This window comes from Balaenoptera physalus (genome assembly GCF_965194825.1).
Source record: "Balaenoptera physalus genome assembly, chromosome: 11".
NCBI classification, from domain to species: Eukaryota; Metazoa; Chordata; class Mammalia; order Artiodactyla; family Balaenopteridae; genus Balaenoptera; species Balaenoptera physalus.
In genome coordinates, this window is record NC_138896.1 from 85966031 (window position 1) to 85989106 (window position 23076).

The following is a 23076-nucleotide window of genomic DNA, read 5'->3' on the forward strand; positions in this document are numbered from 1 at the left end:
CCATCCCGTAGTGGAGCTCACAGTCTAGCAGGAAGGCAAACATCTAGCTAGTAATTAACAATACCACGTGAATACCACATCGAGAGGAAGTCACCAATGCTGTGGATTTAACCTAGGGGTCCGGAAGGCCACCCTCCCTGAGGAAGCAAATTCAAGAAACCTCCTAAAGGATGCTGAGTGAAGATGGGACTGAGGAGGGTACCAAGATGAGGGAGAAATATGAGCTGTAGATCTTCAGAAATAAGAGAGCTATGCACTTGTTTCCTGTCTTTCCTGTTTTGGTGCAACATGCACCATTAGTTTTACATAGGCTAAACCCACTTGTTCCTCATAGAAGACTAGTAATAAGATTCTGTTTTCTACTATTTTCTTTTCTTCTGTGCTTCTTTAAAATAGGATGATTTAAAAATAAGCGCTACTATTTGCCGAACTTCACTTCATGCCAAGCCCACTGACTTCCCACAAAACCTTCTATTTTATCCAGTTATTTTGAGGGCGACTGGGGTTCAGAAGGTTACCCAGCCAGGCTATGGCTGAGCTGGATTCAAAACCAGATCCGAGACTTTCAAGTTCAAGATTTTCACCACTTTACTGAGGTTTCTTCACATTCAGGTCTACAAAAAACTTCATCGAAACGCTGTGGGTGGTGTGGAGGGTGCATATTTGTTAAAAAGACAGATTCCCAGGGCTCGACCAGCTGTTTTGAGTCTGAATCTCCGAGGATGTGGTCTGGGAATTTGTATTTTGACAAATCCCCCAGGTGATTGCCTTGCATTTGAGAAGCACTGAACTTCATCCCAGTTCCATGCGTTTGTGAGAGAGAAGGGGGTGTTGGGGAGAGAGGAGGGAGAGGGAGGAAAAATGGGGAGAGAGCAGGAAAGGGAAAGAAAGGAGATAGGCAGACAGCCACTGACGTAGTTTACTGTACTCTTCTTGCCCAAGTTCTTGGAATGCTCTTCTGGTTATTTGCTGAAACACTGCAATGAAGAATGGTCACGATTTTCAAATGGCAACAAATTTAGTCTCGTGTACTGGCAAGATGTCTAAGCAGGGCTCAGGGAGCTGCTGATTCAGGCTTCAGCCAAGCTGTGAAAAGTGAGGCTTTTTCAGAGGAAGTGAGATAAGACAAAAACTTACAAAAACAAACATCCTGAGGCCAGTGTTCAAAAGGCCACTGGCAAAACCTATAGTCTAACGTGCGAAGTGAGCTAAACAAACACATTACTGGTCCATCCAGGAAACGTGAAGCAGATGCCTGGAAGCGGGATTGTGTTTTCAACCTGGGTAGAAATATCCTGGGGAGTGATGATACGGAATCAGACACAAAGTTCCGATAAAAACAACAAGGTGGGGTGGGGGGGATTCTCAACAAGCAGTGTATCCAGGATGGACAGGAGGTTCTCCAGAGCAAGTTCAGGGTAGGAGGGAGACCGGTGCTCCAGTCTTTTCTTTTTTTAAAATAATTTATTTATTTATTTATTTATTTTTTGGCTGTGTTGGGTCTTCGTTGTGGTGCACGGGCTTCTCACTGCAGTGGCTTCTCTTGTTGCGGAGCACAGGCTCTAGACGGGTGGGCTTCAGTAGTTGCAGCAGGCAGGCTCAGTAGTTGTGGCTCACGGGCTCTAGAGCGCAGGCTCAGTAGTTGTGGCGCATGGGCTTAGTTGCTCCGTGGCATGTGGGATCTTCCAGGACCAGGGCTCGAACCCGCGTCCCCTGCATTGGCAGGCGGATTCTTAACCACTGTGCCACCAGGAAAGCCCTCCAGTCTTATTTAAGGACGTATGTCCTACTTTCCTCCTCATCATGGGATGACCTCAGGGCTACTAGTCAACGAAGGAGTGGTGATTAAGGCCCAGCGGCCAGGGACAAAGCTTTAGAGGTTTTGATACTGAAAAGATTATGGTGCCGCCTCCCACCTCCTATTACGTAGTTTAAAATAAAAACAATACCAATTCAAAATATGAACAAAGGTAGTTCAGCAGCATTTCGAGTTTTCCTCTGAGACCAATTCAACGCTTTTTTGAAAATGCAAAATATCAGTGTCCAGCTTAAAAAAAAAAAAAAAAAAAAAAAGGTTCTGTGTACTTCACTGGTACACTGTACAGAAGTTTAGTCTGATGAGAGGGAGTCCACGAAATGCTTATCAAACTCTGCGACATAGACGAAATACTGACTCAATGTTAGTTATTATTATTTATAATAATAGCAACCTACGTTCCCAATTACATTTACTGCAGCTTCCTTCCCTTTAAAGGAATGCTAGGGCTCTCCTTTCTGTGGACTCACTTTTGCTAGTATTTTACTATGGGGCATTGTTGGAACTTGGCTCTGCAGATATGAGGAAGTTGACCCTTGCTTCCCTCTCCTCAGAGTCAGTCCAAATCTCTGACCTGGTTTCCCACTGAGCCCTTTCTTTCCTACACTTTCTCTGTCCCACTATGACATTTAATTAGTTATCATTTTTTGCTTGCGTTTAATTAAACAAACACTGTTTGCACTAATCTTGGAATCATTCACTGAATGCCATCTAACTCTTGACATTTATTTAGGAAACATCATTTTGCAGAGTTTTTACAGCACGAATATTTGATAACCAGAGTAATTCCAGACACTCTCCAATCACAGGCTTCTCTTCTTCTATATGATAATACCAGTCAGGTCAACCTAAAAATTCATTATGACTCTATCACACTGAAATTTCAACTGCATTTTGCATTTACATAATCAGTAATAACTGGGAAAATTATAGTACATTTTAAGGTAACCACACATTTTTTTTGTTATGCCTTGAAAAATTGCATGTATTTGCTCAACAGAAAATTTTCCTTGGGAAGTGATTTATTTTACTACCAGCAATTTTAAATATTGCATTTGTCATGGTAATGTCTAATTATTATTACAAGTAACTTTTTCCAGATCTAGATCTGGCTATGGGCAAGATATACTCTATGGAAAGGAAAACAAAGCAACAACAAAAACTCTTAGCCACTATTTCCTTTGTTAAAAAGTTGCATTTAGGTCATTTAGTTCTGCTCATGACATCAAGGATGCCTATTTTTATGAAAAGCTGGTTTTAGAGACGGAAAATTGGCCTTTCCTTATGATGCCTAATGATTCATGGTTGTTAGAGAACTCCTTCATAGAACAAAGCAGGTTGGATTTGTTGGGGGAATTTGCATTCCACAGCACCTCTAAGGATCTCTATGGGGGTCAGGGATTTAAGTCCTGGAAATTGTGTTTGGGCTCCAAGTTTTCGGTTCCATTTATTGCAGTCTCTGAGGGCAATTGTACAAACTGGTAAGAGGCAACAGTGTGAATTGATGCAAGACACCACTGCCAGCAAAAAGACCCAGGGGCCACCAAGGGTCTCAGCTCTCGGTAATAAGGCAGAGATGCTCACTAAGAATGGAAAGAAACACGGGCAACAGAGAAAGGGAGCCATAATGTGGGACCAAAATGGGTGCAGAATGGTTTAACTTTTAAAAATTACATTAGGAATTTGGAATTAATAGATACAACATTACTATATATAAAACAGATAATCAACAAGGAACTACTGTTGATTCCTATGGCACAGGAAACTATATTCAATATTTTACAATAACCTACAATGGAAAAGAATCTGAAAAAATACTATATATATATATATATATATATATATATATATGGTATACATATATACTATATATACATAAAGTCTCCTACATACGAACCTTCAAGTTGCGAACTTTCAAGGATGCGAATGTGCGTTTGCACGTCCAATCCCGTAAGTTAGTTCAAGTGTCTGGTGTACATTATCAAGTGTGTGCATCCTCTACAAATGGTTGTGCTTTTATGTACTTTACTGTACAGTACTGTATAGAGTACAGTAGTACAGTATCTTTATTTCAAGCCCAAGATGTCTGGAAGCAAACATAAAAGCAGCGGTGATGTATCTGGTACTACTGTACTTTTCCAGGTACTGTACTGTAAGATTAAAAATGTTTTCTGTAGTTTTTGTTTGTTTTTTATGTATTATTTGTGTGAACAGTATTATAAACCTATTACAGTACAGTACTATATAGCCGATTGTGTTAGTTGGGTACCCAGGCTAACTTTGTTGGACTTACGAACAAATTGGACTTAATGCACTCTCGGAATGGAACTCGTTCATATGTAGGGGACTTACTTGTATATATATAACTGAATCACTTTGCTGTACACCTGAAACTAATACAACATTGTAGATCAACTATATTTCAATAAAAAGTTATTTGCTTTGAAAAAATTACATATTCTCTAAGTCCGCCTGGGGATAGCCAAGGTTTTCTAGCCTCAGAAGCATCTCATTGAGCTGTGAGAGGATTCTTTCCTATACGCACTTGTTCATCTCACCGAAGTTCCTGATTCTTTCATTTATCTCTACCTAAGTGCTAGTTATTGGTAATCCTGGGGCAGATCGTGTTTTATCAAATTTATTCTGAGCACTTACTATATCAAGAGTGATAAATACCCTATTTTCTGAGTTCTACAAAGTCCATCCATCAAGTTACTGTTGGGGTATAGGGAGAATACTGTATTGATACCATAAGGTATATCCCCAGTTCATAAACTTTATCTAAAATATGAAAGAAGAGAGTTTATCTTAGAAGGGGGTGCTGTGGAACATTTAAGAACACAGTTATAATAAGAATACGGCTCTAAATTAGATTGACTTAGGTTTAAATCCTGGCTCTGCCATTGCTGAGTGAACTTGAACAAGTTATTTAAACTCCCTATGTTTCAGATTCTCATCTTTAAATCGGGACGATGGGCATTATTTCACAATTTTTTTGAGAGGCTGAACATAATGTTAGCAAAGCATCAATACAATTGCCATCATTATGATTCTTCTAAGATTTGAGCTAGAGATTCAAAATGTGATGGTTGTCAACATAGAGGGACTAGGTGAGGGAGTAAGCATAATGATTAAGAATTTGGAACTTGATACGTGAGTTTCAATCTCAGCTTTGCAACTTCCGAGCTGTGTGACCTTGGTCTTACTCATCCTCTCTCAGGGCCTCAATTTTTCTCATTAGTAAATAGGGATAACAATAGCACTGATCTCCAAGAGTTAATGGAAGGATTAAATTAATGACTATACATAAAATGACCAGCCCAATGCTTGGTACACTGTAAATATTCAATAAATATTAGCAATTTTTCTTGTTATTATTATACTATGCTTATTTAAAAATTTTTTCTACTGCAGTAAAATAGACATAACATAAAATTTACCATTTTAACCATTTTTAAGTGTACAGTTCAGTGGCATTAAGTGCATTCATACTGTTGTGTAACCATCACCACCATCCATCTTCAGAACCCTTTCATTTATCCCAAACTGAAACTCTGTACCTACTAAGCAACACTCTCCATTCCCCCTTTTTCCAGCCCCTGGAAACCACTCTCCTACTACCTGTCTCTATGAATATGACGACTCTAGGTATCTCACATAAGTGGAATCACAGAGCATTTGTCCTTTTGGGTCCGGCTTATTTCACTTAGGGTAATGTGTTCAAGGTTCATCCATGTTGTAGCATGTGTCAGAATTTCTTTCCTTTTTAGGGCTGAATAATATTCCATTGTATGTATATGCATTGGTTAATATTCCATTATATGTATATGCATTGGTCATTCGTCCATGTGTTGATGGATATTTGGGTTGCTTCCTTTTGGCTAGTGCGAATAATGTGAACATTGGTGTATACAACACTTAACAAAACATAACCTCAGGGAACATGAGAGAGAAAACCCTAGGGAGCCCCAACATTTAAAGGGCAGGCAAAGGAAGACTTACTCCCTTAAGAAAGTTAGAGTCTTTGAATGATTTTAAGTAGAGGCAGGGTTTGGTCTCATTCGTGGTGTGTTGGCAAAATATGTCAGGAGTCTGATTTTGGACAGTGGCACTGAACACAGTATGTTCAATAGTGAACATGCATGCACACCGGAGAAGTCTCACAAACAGGGATCATACAAGCAAGAACAGCCTAATCAGAACTTCACAGCACCTTCGAGAAGGATCTGCTATCCTTGGGTACTTGGAATGTGCTTGGCACTCTGCTAAGTCCACTACATCGCATTTTTAATCCTCTATGCTGCCCCCAAAGAGTACCATCCCCATCCAGCAGATGAGGAAACCAAGCATCATTGTGTAACGGCTTGTCATTTCAGAGACCTAGCTAGTGGTCAAGCCAGCATTTCACTCTGGGCCTGCCACCTGCTAACATCTGGATTCAAAAGCAATGTGCTCTGTGTCAGTCCTGAAAGAGGCAAGAACTCCTCCCACATTCAGCAAAGAATCCTCTGAATCCTTGCTCTGGCTTGATTATCTCTTGGAACTCTGCGTCTTTAAGACATTTCCAGAATCAAAGAGGGTCCTTTGAGTGTCTAATGGACTTGACACATTCATACTCATATATTTTTAGCTTGCCAAGGAAACCCAAACAGCAGCTCAGCATCTGATTTCCCCAGTATCTTCTTCACTAAATGTTCAAGTGATGCTCTAGGGATCACAGCACGGTAAAGCCATACAAAGATTAGATCACAGGCCAGGAAATTTCCCTGATCATAACCCCCTTCTATTTCAGGTTCTATAAAAAAAGGCAACTCAAGTAAGAAAATCACTTCTAATATCTTTTGCTGCCTTCCATAATATGGTTTTTATTAATTAGATGTGTGGCACAATGGTAGCATACCATACAATTTAACTCTTCCAAGGCAGTCCCTGAAGCTCTATTTTCCTTTGCGGTGAGTTCACTCATGCCCAGTAAGAGAGACATGAGTAGCCCATACCCTGAGTATTTCTTTCTAGAAATACTTGAAATGATTTGTGGGTGACTCCTCAATAATTAAGGTGTTATCACAAGTTGAAAAGCCATTTCAAGAGATTCAAGAGGCAAAAACAACTCCCTTTCTATAAAATGGTTAGATACCAGGTACAACTCTTTAACAGGGTCAGATATGGTGCTGTATATAAATCTATTTTCCACACTATAATATGCCTTACATATGTAAGGGATTACTATTATTTTTATTACAAACGGACCTGTTTTACATTTGATGTTACAAACTTGAAAGCACATCTGCATCAGAAAGCTATTGATGTATCGATACCATGTTGAAATCTAAATTAAATGTTTAGCTTCTTCTTTCAGCAGGCTTACAATCCTAGGAAATTGGCATATGTGACTAGGGGGTTGAAGGAATGATCTAGATCTGGGTTTCTCAAACTGACCACTATTGACACTGTGGTCCAGATAATTCTCTATTGTGAAGGCTGCCCTGTGCATCATTGGGTGTTTAGAAGCATCCCTGGCCTCTGCCTACCTTCATCTCTGAGTCATGATAATCAAAAAGTATCTAGACACTGCAAAGTCCCCTGGGAGGCGAAACTGCCTGAGACGGAGAACCAGTGCTCTAGACAATGGGGCTGGAAAGGCTGGCATATCAGCATGGATGCTCAGTTCCATATTATTTAAAATTTTTCAGTGCTGTTTCTGGTTTGTGAGACAAATTCATTTTTATCCTTCTCCTTGACAAATGTGAGAAATTGAATTGAAGGTTCTGTAGAGTGCCACTGAATTCATGTAGCTGATGGCTAAGGCTTCTAGAGGATTAGCCATACTTGGCTAAATTAGCATTTGGGATTATGTCAGCATGGAGACACAGAAATGAGCAAAAAAGTAAAAGCAAATGAGGTGGGGCTTTGTTTCCTCTGTGCCAAATGTTTTATATTTTCAGTGTAATAAAAGACAAATTGCCAGCACTGCCCACACACAATTCAACATATAACTCTCTCTCTCTCTATCAAGCCCCCAAGATTCTGCACTCTTCTCTTGTAGGCAAAACAGAAAAAAAAAAAAAAATTCAAGACAAATCAGCCTGCTAAGCAGTAATTCTTTTTTCTTTTTCTTTTGTGAACAGAAAACTTCACCAAGTTCTCAATCTCTGAGGAGAACTTTATCAAAATTACTTGCTATTGCTACCTATTAAATAAGATACCAAAATCCTTGGAGCTTATCAGTTTCAAAGACATCTGAAATATAAAATATGTGTCATACTTGGCACTTGAGTTACACCTTGCTCCGAAAGCCCACCAAAGACTCTATAGTTTAATTAAGGCTTCAAATTTAGAGAGGGCAAGAAAGACGTAGATTAATTTATCAGCCCGAGGTCCTGTGGATGGAAAATGACAGACGAGAACGTGAACACCAGAGGAATTTTGAAGTCTATTTCCTAAGTTATTTTCTATCTCTCTCCCCTACTTTCTGTCTTTTGCCCCCTCACTCTGCTTCCTTTCGCTTATTACTGAGGATTCTGTCAACACAATGCTCGGATCCTCATAGATGCTCAAGAAATAACTATCACTCAGTGAAAGAAGACTCAAACCACAGATACCAAGGGAAATAAGTTAAAGCAACTTGCCATTGAAAATATTATTTGCCTTAAAAGACTACGGTATCATGACTGTTTCAAAGTGAAAGTGTTGGTTAACGTCACTCTGAATTCATGGCCACAGATCCCAGATGGATGTTCACCAATGCCCGGCAATCCAACTGTACTGGACATTCGATACCCTACTTTCTCCAAAACCATAAATCCAGAACCTTAGAAACCCACAGACATCTTTGGTGGACAATCAAATACTAAAATAAAAACAATTTTACAGGCAGGAGTGGGCCTAGCACAGCTTAAATAAAAAAAAAAGTCTGCTTTTGATAAAGGCTATCCACAATGAGGGAAACATCTCAAGGCCAGTCAAAAATCTCCACTGGAGTTTGAAAATTCACAGCTCTTGAGCCTCAATGCACAGTCATTTGAAACCAGATGTCATGCCCTCCTTTCTTTTCAGATAATCCATGAGCATAAGTGCAGAAAAATCAGAAACTCATTACGCTGGCTATTCTCTGCCTTCTCCATTCAACCCCATGTCAAGGAAACAGAAAAGAGACCAGGGGCTAGTGCATCCCCTCCTAACCTTGCCAGAGAAGCTCACTACCATGGCAACCACACGCACATGCAGACATTTGCAGAACCCCAGAAGTTCAAGTGCTTTGCACATGACTATAATCACAGATATAGGCGCTTTGTATACTCACAATCTCTGGCAAATGACAAAGTTTAAAGCAGCAGCCATGGCCTTCCAGCTTCCCTAATTGTTATTTCCCCTGAGAATGCTTAATGGAATTCATGCAATGTAATCAGACTTATACAAACATTTCACATTCATGTCAGCTTTGACCCGGGTCCAAATGAGTACAGCCAATGACAAGGGAACAGATAAATAAATACATCTCACTTGTGCTGCACTTGAACTATTGTAATCGCCTACTATCTCAACCCCCTGCTTCCACTCTATTCCTTTTTCAACCCATCTCCTCCGCCAAATTGAGTGTGAACGCTGCAGCTGGAGTGATAGTTCTAAAATGGAAATCAGACCACGTCACCTCCCCGTTTAAAACTGTCCAGTGCCATTTCAGTGTCTGGGACTATCTGGCCTCTGCTTGAGTCACCTTTCCTTTGTCCCAGTATGCTCTCGCCACAGCCTCCAGTCAGCCCAAGCTCTTCCTAGGAGTAGACCTCAGTCCAAGAAACTTCACCCCAGTCTCACTGTGCACACGCCCCCATTCAGGTGGAGGTTCTTCAGACACCTCTCCCCCGAGGACTTTATCTACATAGATCTCCCCCTCCATTCTGCATCAGAGGACTCTGATCGCTTTCTTCATAGCAACTGTCTCAGTTTGCAAAACTTGTTTATAAATAGTCATGTTCACTTATTTCCTTATCTCTTCCTTCAAAGACTGTAAGATGTAAGAGATTGTGTCTATCTCACTCTCTGCTGTAGAGCAAGTTTCTAACTGTGCCAGACATGGAGTTAGCACAATAGACGTTGCTTAAATGAACAAATATCTATCTATATACAAAGAGGATGACAGCTGTGAAGGGACACATTTGCCCCCAAGAAGAGAACAAATTTAAGCCTTCTGCCCAGAGATTACATATACCCATCTAGCCCTCTTTGTCTTTTCCATTCTGTTCTCTTGCCCTTTGACCAAGTTTGGGATTTACAGGAACTCACCATTTCCCAATGTGGTAAAGGCTGAGGAAGCCCCGAATCAGTCTATTGCTTACTTTTCATCCCAAGATTTTTGACCCCTGTATACTTTGAGACATCTAACCTTGATTCATTTATACTTGATGAAAACGATTTTATCTAATTGTCCTCATTTTTTTTTTTAATCAAAACCTTCTTTCACTGATCCAGGAAGTCATATTTTGTCAAGACTAGATGAACTTGAACCCGGAGAGGTTTGAATTCTACTGCAACCTCAAAAACCGCAAAAATGGAAGAAATTCAGAAAGTCAGATAGGTCCTTGTGCCTCGTCGGTAGGGCCTAATCTTGGGAAGATTTGTGTGTTACCAGTTTCACCCCCACTGAGCTTTCTTGGTACAGACACATGATGCAATGCGGGGACTCCAATGTGAGAAGGCAGTTTTCACAGCAACCCCTTTTAGCCTCTTGAGTTTCTAATGTAACCTCTGAAAACAGCTGGACCAAATTCCATCTTGCCCCAGACCCACACAGCCCTCCTCTGCATTGTGTTCAGTTTGAGGACAAAGGAAGTTCAGGAAGGAGCACGGAGCAAGATGTGATTTGGCGAAGCGATTACAGCTGCTTTGCAAGCAGCCACCCAGAATGCAGATTTTATTGGTTTGTTTTTTTTTAAACCTTTAAATGACTTATGGATCTGTACACTTTGATACTTTTTTTCCCCAAAGCTGAGACAGAAGGCTTAACCCTAATGGGTGTTGTTCTACCATTAAAACGAACCCTGGATATTCACGAAGAAAACTTCCTCATGACCTGGTTAATTCCCAGATATACAAAAACCACCACAGCCTTTAATTTCCCTCAATGAGGTCCAGCAAAATTTAATTCAATGACGGATGTGACATTTTCCAACTATGAATAAGAGTTGTTTATGCAGGCAACAGAGTGTAAGAGAAAAGAGATCCAACCTTAAGCTTGGAGCCTGACAATCTTGGGCTTATGTCTTAGCTCTTTCACCTGTAAATGACATTACCTTGACCTCAGATTTCTCATCTGAAAAGCAGAGCTAAGTAATAGAAACTTATACATCAGAGGATTACTTTGAGATTCAAATAAGTTAATGCAGATAAGATGCTTAGCAAAGGGCCTGGCATATATTATATACTCAATATGTAAAAGCAAGTATCATTATTGTTTTTTTTTTCTTCCTTTAGAATGAGAAATAGGTAATAGCAAAGCTGTCTGAGGTGGAATCTGGGCATTTGATTGGGATCCTTCAGTAGTGAAACACACGTGGGTATGAGTCAGCCATGGCACGTACAGTTCAAATTTCTGCTACAGCAACATGGTGATTCATGGCATGAATCTCAGGGACTGCTTTCAAAGAGACTAAACTCCAAGTATCAAGTGTCTATTATTTTTTATATTTACTGGAATTTGAGATACGAAACGAACTAAAATTCAACTACATACAAAAATATTTTTCATCCAAAAATGAAGTTTACCTTAAAATCCCACATTAAAAAGATATGTGAAGGAGATATTCCCATGCACTACTAGTGGAAACAGAACTTGGTATAACCATTTCGGAAAAGGGTACAAGAATATTTACTGAATTTTTTGAAAGCTTATGTATCTTGAGACCTAGCAATTTCACTTCCCTACATTTAACATTTGAGAAACACCTACCTGAAGAGATATGTACAAAATATTCAGAATAGTGAGAACTTGGAAACTACCAAAAGGTTTTTCACTTTTAAGTAAGAGATGCTAATTCTATAAGAAATAACTCTAAATATCTCAACAGATTAACAATTTGATGCAGGGTTCACAGGCAGCTCAGGTGGTGATTTCAGGACCCAGCCTTATTTCATCTGTGGCTCTGCCATCCTCTAGGACCTTGGCATCTTCTGCTAAATGCTTTGCATCTAGCTGGCACATGAGATATGAGAAAAGGCATGGAAGACTTCATACCATCTTAACAGACTGGGACTGTAAGTATCATACATCACGTAGTTCCACAATCCCGTGGACAGGACTCGGTAACCTACCTATTCCTAATCACTATGTGGTCTAGATACAGGTTCGGGAAGAAAGGGAACCAGGGCTTTGATGAGCCACTACTCAGTTTCTGTCACAAACACTACAAGAATACTGAAAGAAGAGGGCAGATCTATGTTTATTGGTAAATGAGCCTTCCAAGACATACTATTGAGTGAAAAAGTAAGCAAGAGGCATGTCATAGGATGGGTTCCCTACAAAACAGACTATGAGTTTACTGTTTACTGTTTAGGATATTGATTAAGGAATATTCTTGCTTATCAACATCTGAGGAAGCAGGATTGGGCAGAGGGAGAGCTATAACACAGACCCAACAGCAGCCTCAGTCACCCCATGCAGAGCTCTCAACCTTGAAAGGTCATTCTGAGTTGTTCCAAGTTGGGCCAACGTAGCAAGACATTTATAGCCTTGCAATGAACTTGCATAAGAACTTGTACATTGGAACTAGATCAGTTATTGGATGTTGGCTGACTCTGGAGGGGGTGAGGCTGAGATGGCTCTGTGCCACTGAGGCAACCTGTGAAGGGCCTGACAGCTAGAACTGTCTGCTGACAGCATTCCCTACTGAGGCAATGAGTCCTTCATTAAAGTGGGAGTTGGGCAATGCATCACAGTGTCTACCACATAGCTAAACAATACAGTCTATTATTACTGTAAAACAAAACAAAGCCATGCTTATGTTCTTTGGCTAAATTTATATGTAAATACAAAGAAAAAAACTGGGTAGATAAAAAACTGGACACTTTATATAATAATAAATAGATGTCAAGATTGTAGTGTTCCTTTTCAGAAAAGGAGGCAGGTCTGACATGGAGGTTAAAGGTCAAAAAAAAAAAGAAATTCAATCATATCATTATAACGTTTAATATTTTAAAACAAAGAAAATGAATTGATTTTTAATCATGTAATAGAAATGGAATAAAACTGTACTTGAGATGTGCTTGTACAAGTATATCTGATAAGGAAATCAATCAAAACAATAGTCTACAAAGAGCAGGACCTTCCTTTTCAAGAGCATCACATTAAAATAGCTCTATTTTTAACTCAAGGGTTGATCAGCTTTCCTTCTCTCTTCTTCCTCCCACAGCTCTTTGGCCATTTCATTGCTTACTAATATCTCCATTGAAGGGTGACTGGGACTAGGGGCCCTGGGTGTGGGGAGGAGAGGAAGGAAACTAGAAGCAGCAATTTCCATCCCTTGCTAGCAATGCTGGTAAAGAAGTTTAGTGGGGGAAATGCTGAAAACCAGGTATTTGGATCATCTGAGCCTGTCGACCATCTGTATTACACCTTCTTCCCATTAGCACAGACTCATGAGACTTGGTCATAATTGCATTTGCAGTGATGGTGACTGAAACAAGATTGTTTTCAATGATTATGTGGTTCTGATTAAACCTTTTTTTTTTTTTCTCTTTCAAATGGCACATCCTAACAAGGCATTCTGAGGAAAGAGACATTTCCTATGGTATTCAGTACCATATGAATGTAACACATCTATACATCTTACAGGATGAGTAACCATCTAGATAGACCAGGACAGTTTCCTTGAATTTGAAAGGGCATCTTATCTTTTGTTTTGGCCTGGTAATAGAATAGTTTATGTGGGAGGTCCAGTAGTTAAAAAAAAAAAAAAAAAGCATAATGTCATCAATAAAAAGACACAATAAATATCTGAATAAATATTTGTTACATTTAATAGAATTAAATATTATTTATAATGCCAATGTTATAACTCTGTCTTTAAAATCTCTGTCCTGACTGTTCATACACTGGGTTTTGCCAGTGTTATAACACTGTCTTTAAACTTTCTGTTGTGACTGTTCATACACTGGGTTTTAACCAAACAACTCAGGCCAATGCAAAAGCGGACATTTTTCTCTTGGAATTACACAATGAATGCTGTGTTGGAAAAACCTAGTAATAAAATTCAAAAACCTAAGATTCTGATTTAGACCACCACTTATTTAACGCAGTGATTTTGAGGCAAATTCAACAAACCCTGCCTCAATTTGTTCAATGACAAAATGAATATATAAGAACAAATTCTATGTTTAATGTTTTATACATATGTTGGTATCATGATTTCTACCCTGACACTGATATTAATGAACTATAGAAGGGTTTCATTGGTACTGAATCTCGAGTTAACCATATATTGGCTGTTTGATATTAGGGAAGCTAAGTGGCCTCTCCAAGACCCTATGTCTTCATTTGTAAAATGAGGCTACATATAACTCATTTATCACTGGACTGTTGGGAAGGTCAAAAGGGCAAAAGCATGAAAAGTGCATAGCACAATGCCTGGGACATAGCAGTCCATAATAAAAAGGAGTTATCCTCAAGTCTCAGTTATCCCTCAAACAAGACCCACTCTGTTTTTCTCCTTTTCTAAGAAAAAGCACACGTTGTAAAATAAGCATTCTTCAAAGACAACTTGAAGACATCTGGGAATTCCAAAGGCTGAAAATTCCAGGAGTTCACAGAAGCTTTCACTAATTCCACTGATCTAAAGACAAAAAGGAGAGACGCAACTGTGTGCCCAAACTCATTTCTGATGATTTCTTCCATCCTACCCTTGCTGCCTCTCTGGGGGTGGTTGTGCCTGTGAAAACGATTGACATTGTCAGGAACAGAGTCAGCTTTCAAGATTGGAATGTCAGAGTAGAGTCTTCTTTTCCTCAGACCAGAAGAGGCTTGGTTGGGTAAGAATTTCCTGGTCTGAAAGGAGACAGTGCTGGAATATAGGAATTGATACAGATAAATAGCACAAACACCTTGGGAGGGTGATATGTCAAGAGAGACTAAAACAGGGCAGGAACAAGATCATGAAGCAAGATGAGATAAGAAACCAAAAGACCCTGTCTACAAGCTCTAATGTATGTTGCAACCAAAGGCTGACTATATCCACAAAGTCCCAGATTACGTAATTGTAATGGGTACTTTCTCATAAAAAGGAGAGACTTGTCTTCCCTTTTATGGCTAAAGAGAAAAGCATGAGAAGTAACCCCACTAGGGAGTACAGAGTGCCATCATGTGAGCTGGTATATTTCAGGTGAGTTAGACTGAAAGGATTATGCAGTTGGGTTGATTTTACACAGAGCAAAATCTTATTTCTAAAGGTGTTGACACACAAGCTGGGGACAGGTATTAAAATGTTCAGGTGCCCTTTTTTGTTGTGAATGGACCATTAAATAACACACAATTGGACAAAGAGCCAAAGAAAGGGGTTCTATTCCTAACTAGAATGTAAGCTCCAAGAGAGATTGTTTTGTTCACTGCTGTATTCCCAGTTCCTAGAACATGCCCAGCCCTTGATAAGTGTCTGTTGAATTAATTAACCAGCTGTGAGGCCTCGGGAAGGAATTAGTCCACCTGTGCAATGAGAAGACTGGATTAGATAATTCTAGTTTTAAACTTTTATGGTTCTATCAGAAACTACAAGTAAAAAATTGTCATCACATTTTTTATCTCCATCACCTACATCACTTCTTCATTCAATGCCTATGTGATCTACTCCCGTATGCCTAGGTGTAGAAAAGTGCCCGGTGGGATACAGATGCTTTCAGTAGTCCAAAGATACATTTTGTTTATTTTTGAAGAGTTTTGCTTATTTTAATATATTGGAAAAAAAAATTAGTTTTTCAACTCCATTTATGATAACGTTTTAGAGCTCACTTTTCAAATAAATTTAAGTTATAAGCAAGTTAACTGAAAGAAAATATTTTAAGAAATTATAATGCAAGCTCTTCACAGCAAAAATCACAAAGTTGAGACAAAAGCAAGTGCAGTTTGGGAAATAGTGATCTCCATCACTACTAATGGCATGTATCCTAAAACCTAATTTTGACTAGTGCTCTCAAAGGTAATGAATCACATCTAAAGTAACCAGAACATTTAGCTGGGTCCCCTTTAGCACTATATCCCTGTTTGTGGTAAAGTAACTGCCTTAATTGTACTGTTATAAAATATATCTGTTCTTCTTCTGGCCATGATAGACTAATTACTACTGAAAGGACCACTCACCATAAACTATTAGCAAACAAGAAAAAATATATGAGCTCACTGTTTTCAGACAGTGGTCAACAGGCAGCACAAGGCTATGATCCCTGAGTGAAAGAAAACAAATGGGATGAGGACATAATATCCAAGAGATACTTTTCAGATTGCCACTTGGGGAAGGGAAACCCAGGTAGAACACGAGGACTCACCGAGTAGAGGAGACAGAAATCAAAGATTGCATAAGTTGAAGTGACTGGAATTTGTAGGAAAGAGAACCAAAAGAGAAGATATATAGAAAAAAAAAAAAAAGAGTTCCAAAAATACACACAAGGGTGACTTTGAGTTTTTGGCTCATTTTTAAGCTGTACAGGGCGACTCCACAAGACAAAGAACAACTACTAGGGAAAGAACAATAACTGAAGAACTGTAAACTGAATGATTACCGTATCTCCCACTGGGTTGAGATATACTTAAGTTGCAGTACCATATCTCCCACTGGGCTGAGATATACTTAAGTTGCAGTCAGCCAGACTGGAGACACACCACTGAATCCATTCAGAATTCAGTAGAGACCCTAGAATGTCCACGCCTCAGTTGGTGAACATTACCTCTAGAATAAAGACTAATTTACACCTTCTTTAACAAATCTTAAAAAGGTTAAACTAATTCACACAAAATTTAAATGCTTGCCACATCAAAGAGCAACATTCTTTAAAGGAACATAATAAAATACAGACATTCAACAATGAAACATCAACAGTGCCCAGCATCCAACCAAAAATTACTTGACATGCAAATGACTAGGAAAAATTCTTTTCTCCATAACCAGAAGAAAAATTAGTCAACTGAAATAGACCTAGAAGTGACACTGATGATGGAATTAGCAGACAAAAACTTTAAAGTAGCTATTACAAATAGTTTTAGAATTTATTTTAAAAAACATGAATGCAATAAGAGAAATGAAAACTGTTTTAAAAAAAGAACAAATGAACCTTCTAAAACAGAAAAATATAGTATCTGAAGTAAAAAAAAAAAATCACCAAATGGTTATAATAGTAGTTTTATGCTGCAGAAGACAAGGTCAGTGAACTTGAACAGAACAGAGCAGGCACAGGATAGTATTTTCAAAAGCTGGTGCTGTAACAATCAGATGTCTGTATTGAAAAATATCAATATTGAACCCTACTTCTTCCTACACACAAAGATAAACTAGAAACATTACAGAACTAAATGTAAAATCTAAAACTATAAAACTTTATGACTTTGTGCAGGCAAAGAGTTCTTAAGACACAAAAAATGCTAACCATTAAAGAAGCAAATTGATAAACTGGACTTTATCAAAAGTAAAACCTTTTTCTACTGAGAAGACACCATAAAAATAAAAAAGATGACAAGTAAAAGATTGAAAGAAAATACTCACAGTACAAAACTTTAACATAAAATTCTACTCAGAATATTAAAAGAACTCTTATAACTCAATGATAAAAACACAACCCAATTTTTAAAATGAGCAAAATGTTTGAACATATATTTCACAAAAGTGAAAAATATGAGTGGTTAATAAACACTAAAAAGATTTTTCATATCAGGGTCACCATAGAAATGCAATTTTAAACCACAATAAGATACCACTCTATACCCACTAAAATGATTAAAATGAAAAAGACTGATATTACCAAGTTTGGCAAGGATGTAGATCTGACAACAAAATATGATGAAGAAATGAAACAAAGAAACAAACATAAACTGGGATGGGAACCTGATGTCAACAGCTAATTTATATTCTTGGTATTGCAATCCATATTTTCCACTGTTTTAAATAAATAATTCAACTTCCACATGGAAAAACGAAAATAAAACAAAACAGAACAAAAGGGATATAGGCCTGGAAATGTCATACATTGGCAGTGGGAGTGAAAAATGATATAAATATCTCAGAACACAGTTTGGTAAGTTTCTTATAAAGTTAAAGACAAACTTATCAGATAACCCATCAATTCATCTCCTAGGTAAGAACCTAAGAAAAATAAAAACCTATGTCTACACAGACTGTATATTTGTATATGAATGTCTGTTGACACATACAATGTGAATGATTCTCAAAAACTTGAAAGCAGCCAAACACAATAGAGTACATATCATATTACTCCATTTATATGAAGATCTAAAACAGGTATATTTAGTCTATATTGATAAAAATGTAATGGCATCTGGGGTTGGATTGGGAGGTTGTCTGGGCTGTGGCTGAAGAGACTATTTTAGTATGTTGGAAATTTTCTGTTTCTTGATTTAGATGATGGTTGCATGTGTTTATGCATACATCAAAATTCATTGAACTGTACATTTTAAATGAGTACATTCACTTTGTTGTATGTAAATTATACTTCAATAAATTTGTTAATATACCCATATGTATACACATACAGGTCAAAGTTATTGCAGGTTTCTGCCTATACATCTTTTGTACCATGTATCTTCTGGATATTTTTTTCTGTGTCAGATTTATGCTAGTCTATGTCTCTCCTTTCCTACTCTTGGTAGGTTTTAGCCCTTCCCCCAATATGTTGCATGACCAACATAATAAGTGACAGCTGTTGTCATATCTACAAATACTTTCAGTTGTACAAAAAGAAAACCTCACAGGCGGTCCCCAGTTAGGTGACATACCCATGAAAGGTTTGTAGTATACCAATTGAGACTCAAAGACCTACAAACTTCTAGCTCATATTAATGCCATAATGCTTAAGCTAATTGTTCCTTATGCAGATCCTAAACAACTCTGCTTTGTTTCCCTTCTTCTAAACACAAACTAAGGATGTTATCCCAAGTCTATGCTATTGAACACCATGCATTGGTGAAGGAAGGCAGAAAGAAGCTTGGAGTAAAACTCAACATGCCTTTTCATGATCTGAAAGCCTGCCTGGACCAAAGTTAATACAGACTGTGGGTCTGGCTGCCAAAAACATCAGATTTTTGGTTTCAGCCCATGATTCAAAAGCTGAAAGTATGTCAACTGGGTAATGGTATCTAGGAATAATTCGGTCCAATTGTCTTTGCAGAATGAGGAACAAAATGAATGTCAACAACATTAAATAGCCAGAAAACAAAAGTACAGTCTCAGCTAGCAACAATAAGAGAATCTTAAGAGATGCAACTTAACAGCATTACTGTTGATGAAGTTAGTAACCTTTAACAAGGAGACACAGAATCAATAGCTGCCTGAGAGTTTGTAGCTGTAAATGGAAACTGACCAGGAATTCAGTTGTAAGAGGTACTACCAGAATATTTAAACCAGATTTTTAAAACTTTGGTTAATTATAAATAAGTGACCCAAAATGTGGCATTAGAATAAAAATTACCTCCATTTCCTAGAAAAACTGGACCAATATGTATTCAAAATATAGCAGAATTAGAGAACTATGCATTGATGGATTCATGGAAAGGACTTTTGGGTATTTAAACTGTGGCTTTGAAAGTCCAGAATGGGAAAATATATTTTTAAAATTCAATGCACGCACTTTTATTTATCAGTGTACCATGTATTTCTCTGCTTAGATTTTATTGTGTTATTGTTGAGATGCTTATCATACAGCCTACTCAATTGGACCATGCTATGTCGATGTACAGAGTTAATCAACAGACTAGGTAAGTGATGAGGCATCAGGGAAGAAGCACATTAAAGCTCAGCTCCAACACAATGAGTCATCAACCCCTTTGGGAAAGCAGAGCTGTTAAACAAAACCAGGAGGCCATACTGCTCAATGAATTCAGTGGGATCGAGCGGGAAGTTCAGAGTAAATTTATTTTTAAGATGTGTAGGAAGCTTAATAATTCAAAGTACTTTTCTATTCCAAAGCAAGTCACCCAACGAATCTTTTCATTTAACACTAATCAGTTCGCTTAATGGATTAGGAAGGGAAAAGATGCACTCCAAGTAGAGTGATCCTTCTTTAAATCTTGCGTTAAAAACTCCGTTCACAGCCTCCTACAAATCTCTATTATCGTTGCAGTCACAACTTAACTATATCTTTTGGTTTCAGGAAATTTGGGGATGTTTAGGATGCTTGCCTTGTTCGGTGGTAAAATACCTCTTAAAACAAGCCAAGGGCTCCCCAAAAATAGAAGATGCCATCCAACTAACAAAATGATCAGGTAATTTGGGGTAACTTCAATGCTTAGTGCAGCAGAATGAGATATGTTTATATCCTCCAACATTCCATAATCCTGTTTTAAAATATTTCAAAAGGAATAGTAAATAAACCTTGACTTTTGACAACTCTTTGCTGTTTACTCCCTTACTTACCCTTACAAGTATATCAGCTTGATGTCATAGAGTAAATAGTATCCTGGGGATTTTAAAAACTAGTGATTATTTCATTTTAGACTCAAGGACCAAAGACAGTTGGACCTGCCTCTATGAATAACTTAGTAACATTCCATTGAAGGATTTCTTACTTTTCACTGTCTTATTCAGAAGCTACCAATAAAACATTACATTCAAACTAAATACAATTAAAAATGACTTTTATGAAAGAGGAAAAAAATTAACACTGAACATTTTGACTTGGGAAAATTTGATTGATCTGTTATGCACACTAGCTCCTTCTGTAAAATCAACTCTATTGTTGGCTGCCTACTTTTGTCCCAGTAATAATACCAATCACAACTACAACTTTCCTCTCTGTTCGAGTCACTGTTCTAAGTCCTTTATAAGTAACTCACTGAATTCTCTGAATAATCTGAAGCATTAGTTATCATGATCTCCATTTTGCAATTGAAAAAACACAACGAATAATTAACTTGCCCAGGATCACAGAGCTTAGGAAGAGATGAAACAGTGGCTTGAGCTCTGCACAAAATGACATCCTTAAATACACAAGGAACACAACAGGAGTGGGTCCATGAAGCTCCACCTATGGATGTCCTTCAACTAAAAATACCAGGCCTACATATCCGGAGAAAACTGTAATTCAAAAAGATACGTGGAAGAAGGCGGAGGAATAAGACATGGAGATAACCTTCCTCCCCACAAATACATCAAAAATACAACTACATGTGGAACAACTCCTACAGAACACCTACTGAACGCTGGGAGAAGAACTCAGACCTCCCAAAAGGCAAGAAACTCCCCACGTACCTGGGTAGGGCAAAAGAAAAAAGAAAAAACAGAGACAAAAGAATAGGGACAGGACATGCACCTCTGGGAGGGAGCTGTGAAGGAGGAAGAGTTTCCACACTAGGAAGCCCCTTCGCAGGCGGAGACAGGGGGTGGGTGGGGAGAAAGCTTTGGAATCATGGAGGAGAGTGCAGCAACAGGGGTGCAGAGGGCAAAGCGGAGACATTCCTTCATGGAGGAACGGTGCCGACCGGCACTCACCAGCCCGAGAGGCTTGTCTGCTCACCCGCTGGGGCGGGCGGGGGCTGGGAGCTGAGGCTCGGGCTTCGGAGGTCAGATCGCAGGGAGAGGACTGGGGTTGGGGGTGTGAACACAGCCTGAAGGGGGCTAGTGCGCCACAGCTAGCCGGGAGGGAGTCCGGGAAAAAGTCTGGAACTGCCTAAGAGGCAAGAGACCATTGTTTCGGGGTACGTGAGGAGAGGGGATTCAGAGCGCCGCCTAAACGAGCTCCAGAGACGGGCGCGAGCCGCGGCTATCAGCACGGACCCCAGAGACGGGCATGAAACACTAAGGCTGCTGCTGCCGCCACAAAGAAGCCTGTGTGCAAGCACAGGTCACTATCCACACCTCTCCTCCTGGGAGCCTGTGCAGTCCGCCACTGCCAGGGTCCCGCGATCCAGGGACAACTTCCCGGGGAGAACGCACGGCGCGCATCAGGCTGGTGCAACGTCACGCCGGCCTCTGCCGCCACAGGCTCGCCCCGCCTCCTCTGTACCCCTCCCTCCCCCCGGCCTGAGTGAGCCAGAGCCCCCGAATCAGCTGCTCCTTTAACCCCGTCCTGTCTGAGCGAAGAACAGGTGCCCTCAGGTGACCTACACACAGAGGTGGGGCCAATCCAAAGCTGAATCCCAGTAGCTGTGTGAACAAAGAAGAAAAAGGGAAATCTCTCCCAGCAGCCTCAGGAGCAGCGGATTAAATCTCCACAATCAACTTGATGTACCCTGCATCTGTGGAATACCTGAATAGACAACCAATCATCCCAAAATTGAGGCAGTGAACTTTGGGAGCAACTGCAGACTTGGGGTTTCCTTCCTGCATCTAATCTGGTAGTGGCATTATGTATATCTTAGCTTAGTATTCAGAGTTTAGTATCACTGGTAGATTTGTTTATTGATTTGGTTGCTCTCTTCCTTTTTTTTTATATATATAGATATATATATTTTTTTTCCTTTTTCTCTTTTTGTGACTGTGTATGTGTATGCTTCTTTGTGTGATTTTCTCTGTGTAGCTTTGCTTTTACCATTTGTCCAATGGTTTTGTCAGTCCGCTTTTTTTTTTTTTTTTAGTATAGTTTTTAGCACCTGTTATCACCGGTGGATTTGTTTTTTGGTTTGGTTGCTCTCTTCTTTCTTTTTTTTATTACTTTTTAATTCTTTTTATTAAAAATTTTTTTTTTCATTTTTTATTTTAATAACTATTTTCCTTCCTTCCTTCCTTCCTTCCTCCCTCTCTCTCTTCCTTCCTTTCTACCTTTTCTTCTGAGCCATGTGGCTGACAGGGTCTTCATGCTCCAGCCAGGTGTCAGGCCTGTGCCTCTGAGGTGGGAGAGCCAAGTTCAGGACATAGGTCCTCCAGAGACCTCGCAACTCCACGTAATATCAGACAGCAAAAGCTCTCCCAGAGCTCTCCATCTCAACGCTAAAACCCAGGTCCATTCAACAACCAGCAAGCTACAGTGATGGACACCCTATGCCAAACAACTAGCAACACATGAACACAACCCCACACATTAGAACAGAGGCTGCCTAAAATCATAATAAGCTCACA

At 39.2% G+C, this 23076-nt stretch overlaps 1 protein-coding gene across 2 annotated transcripts in view; it reads left to right on the forward strand.

The window, feature by feature from the left end:
- The window catches only part of LOC309637527 (uncharacterized protein), a 432423-nt gene that overhangs the window by 310747 nt on the left and 98600 nt on the right, over window positions 1-23076 (forward strand). For both annotated transcript variants that reach the window (XR_014250580.1, XM_082412440.1), the window contains one exon: window positions 20174-20285. Coding sequence is in view for 1 of the 2 variants with exons in the window: in XM_082412440.1 (XP_082268566.1) it covers window positions 20174-20285 (112 nt within the window). In the remaining variant the exon portion in view is untranslated. The remainder of the gene's footprint in view (window positions 1-20173; window positions 20286-23076) is intronic.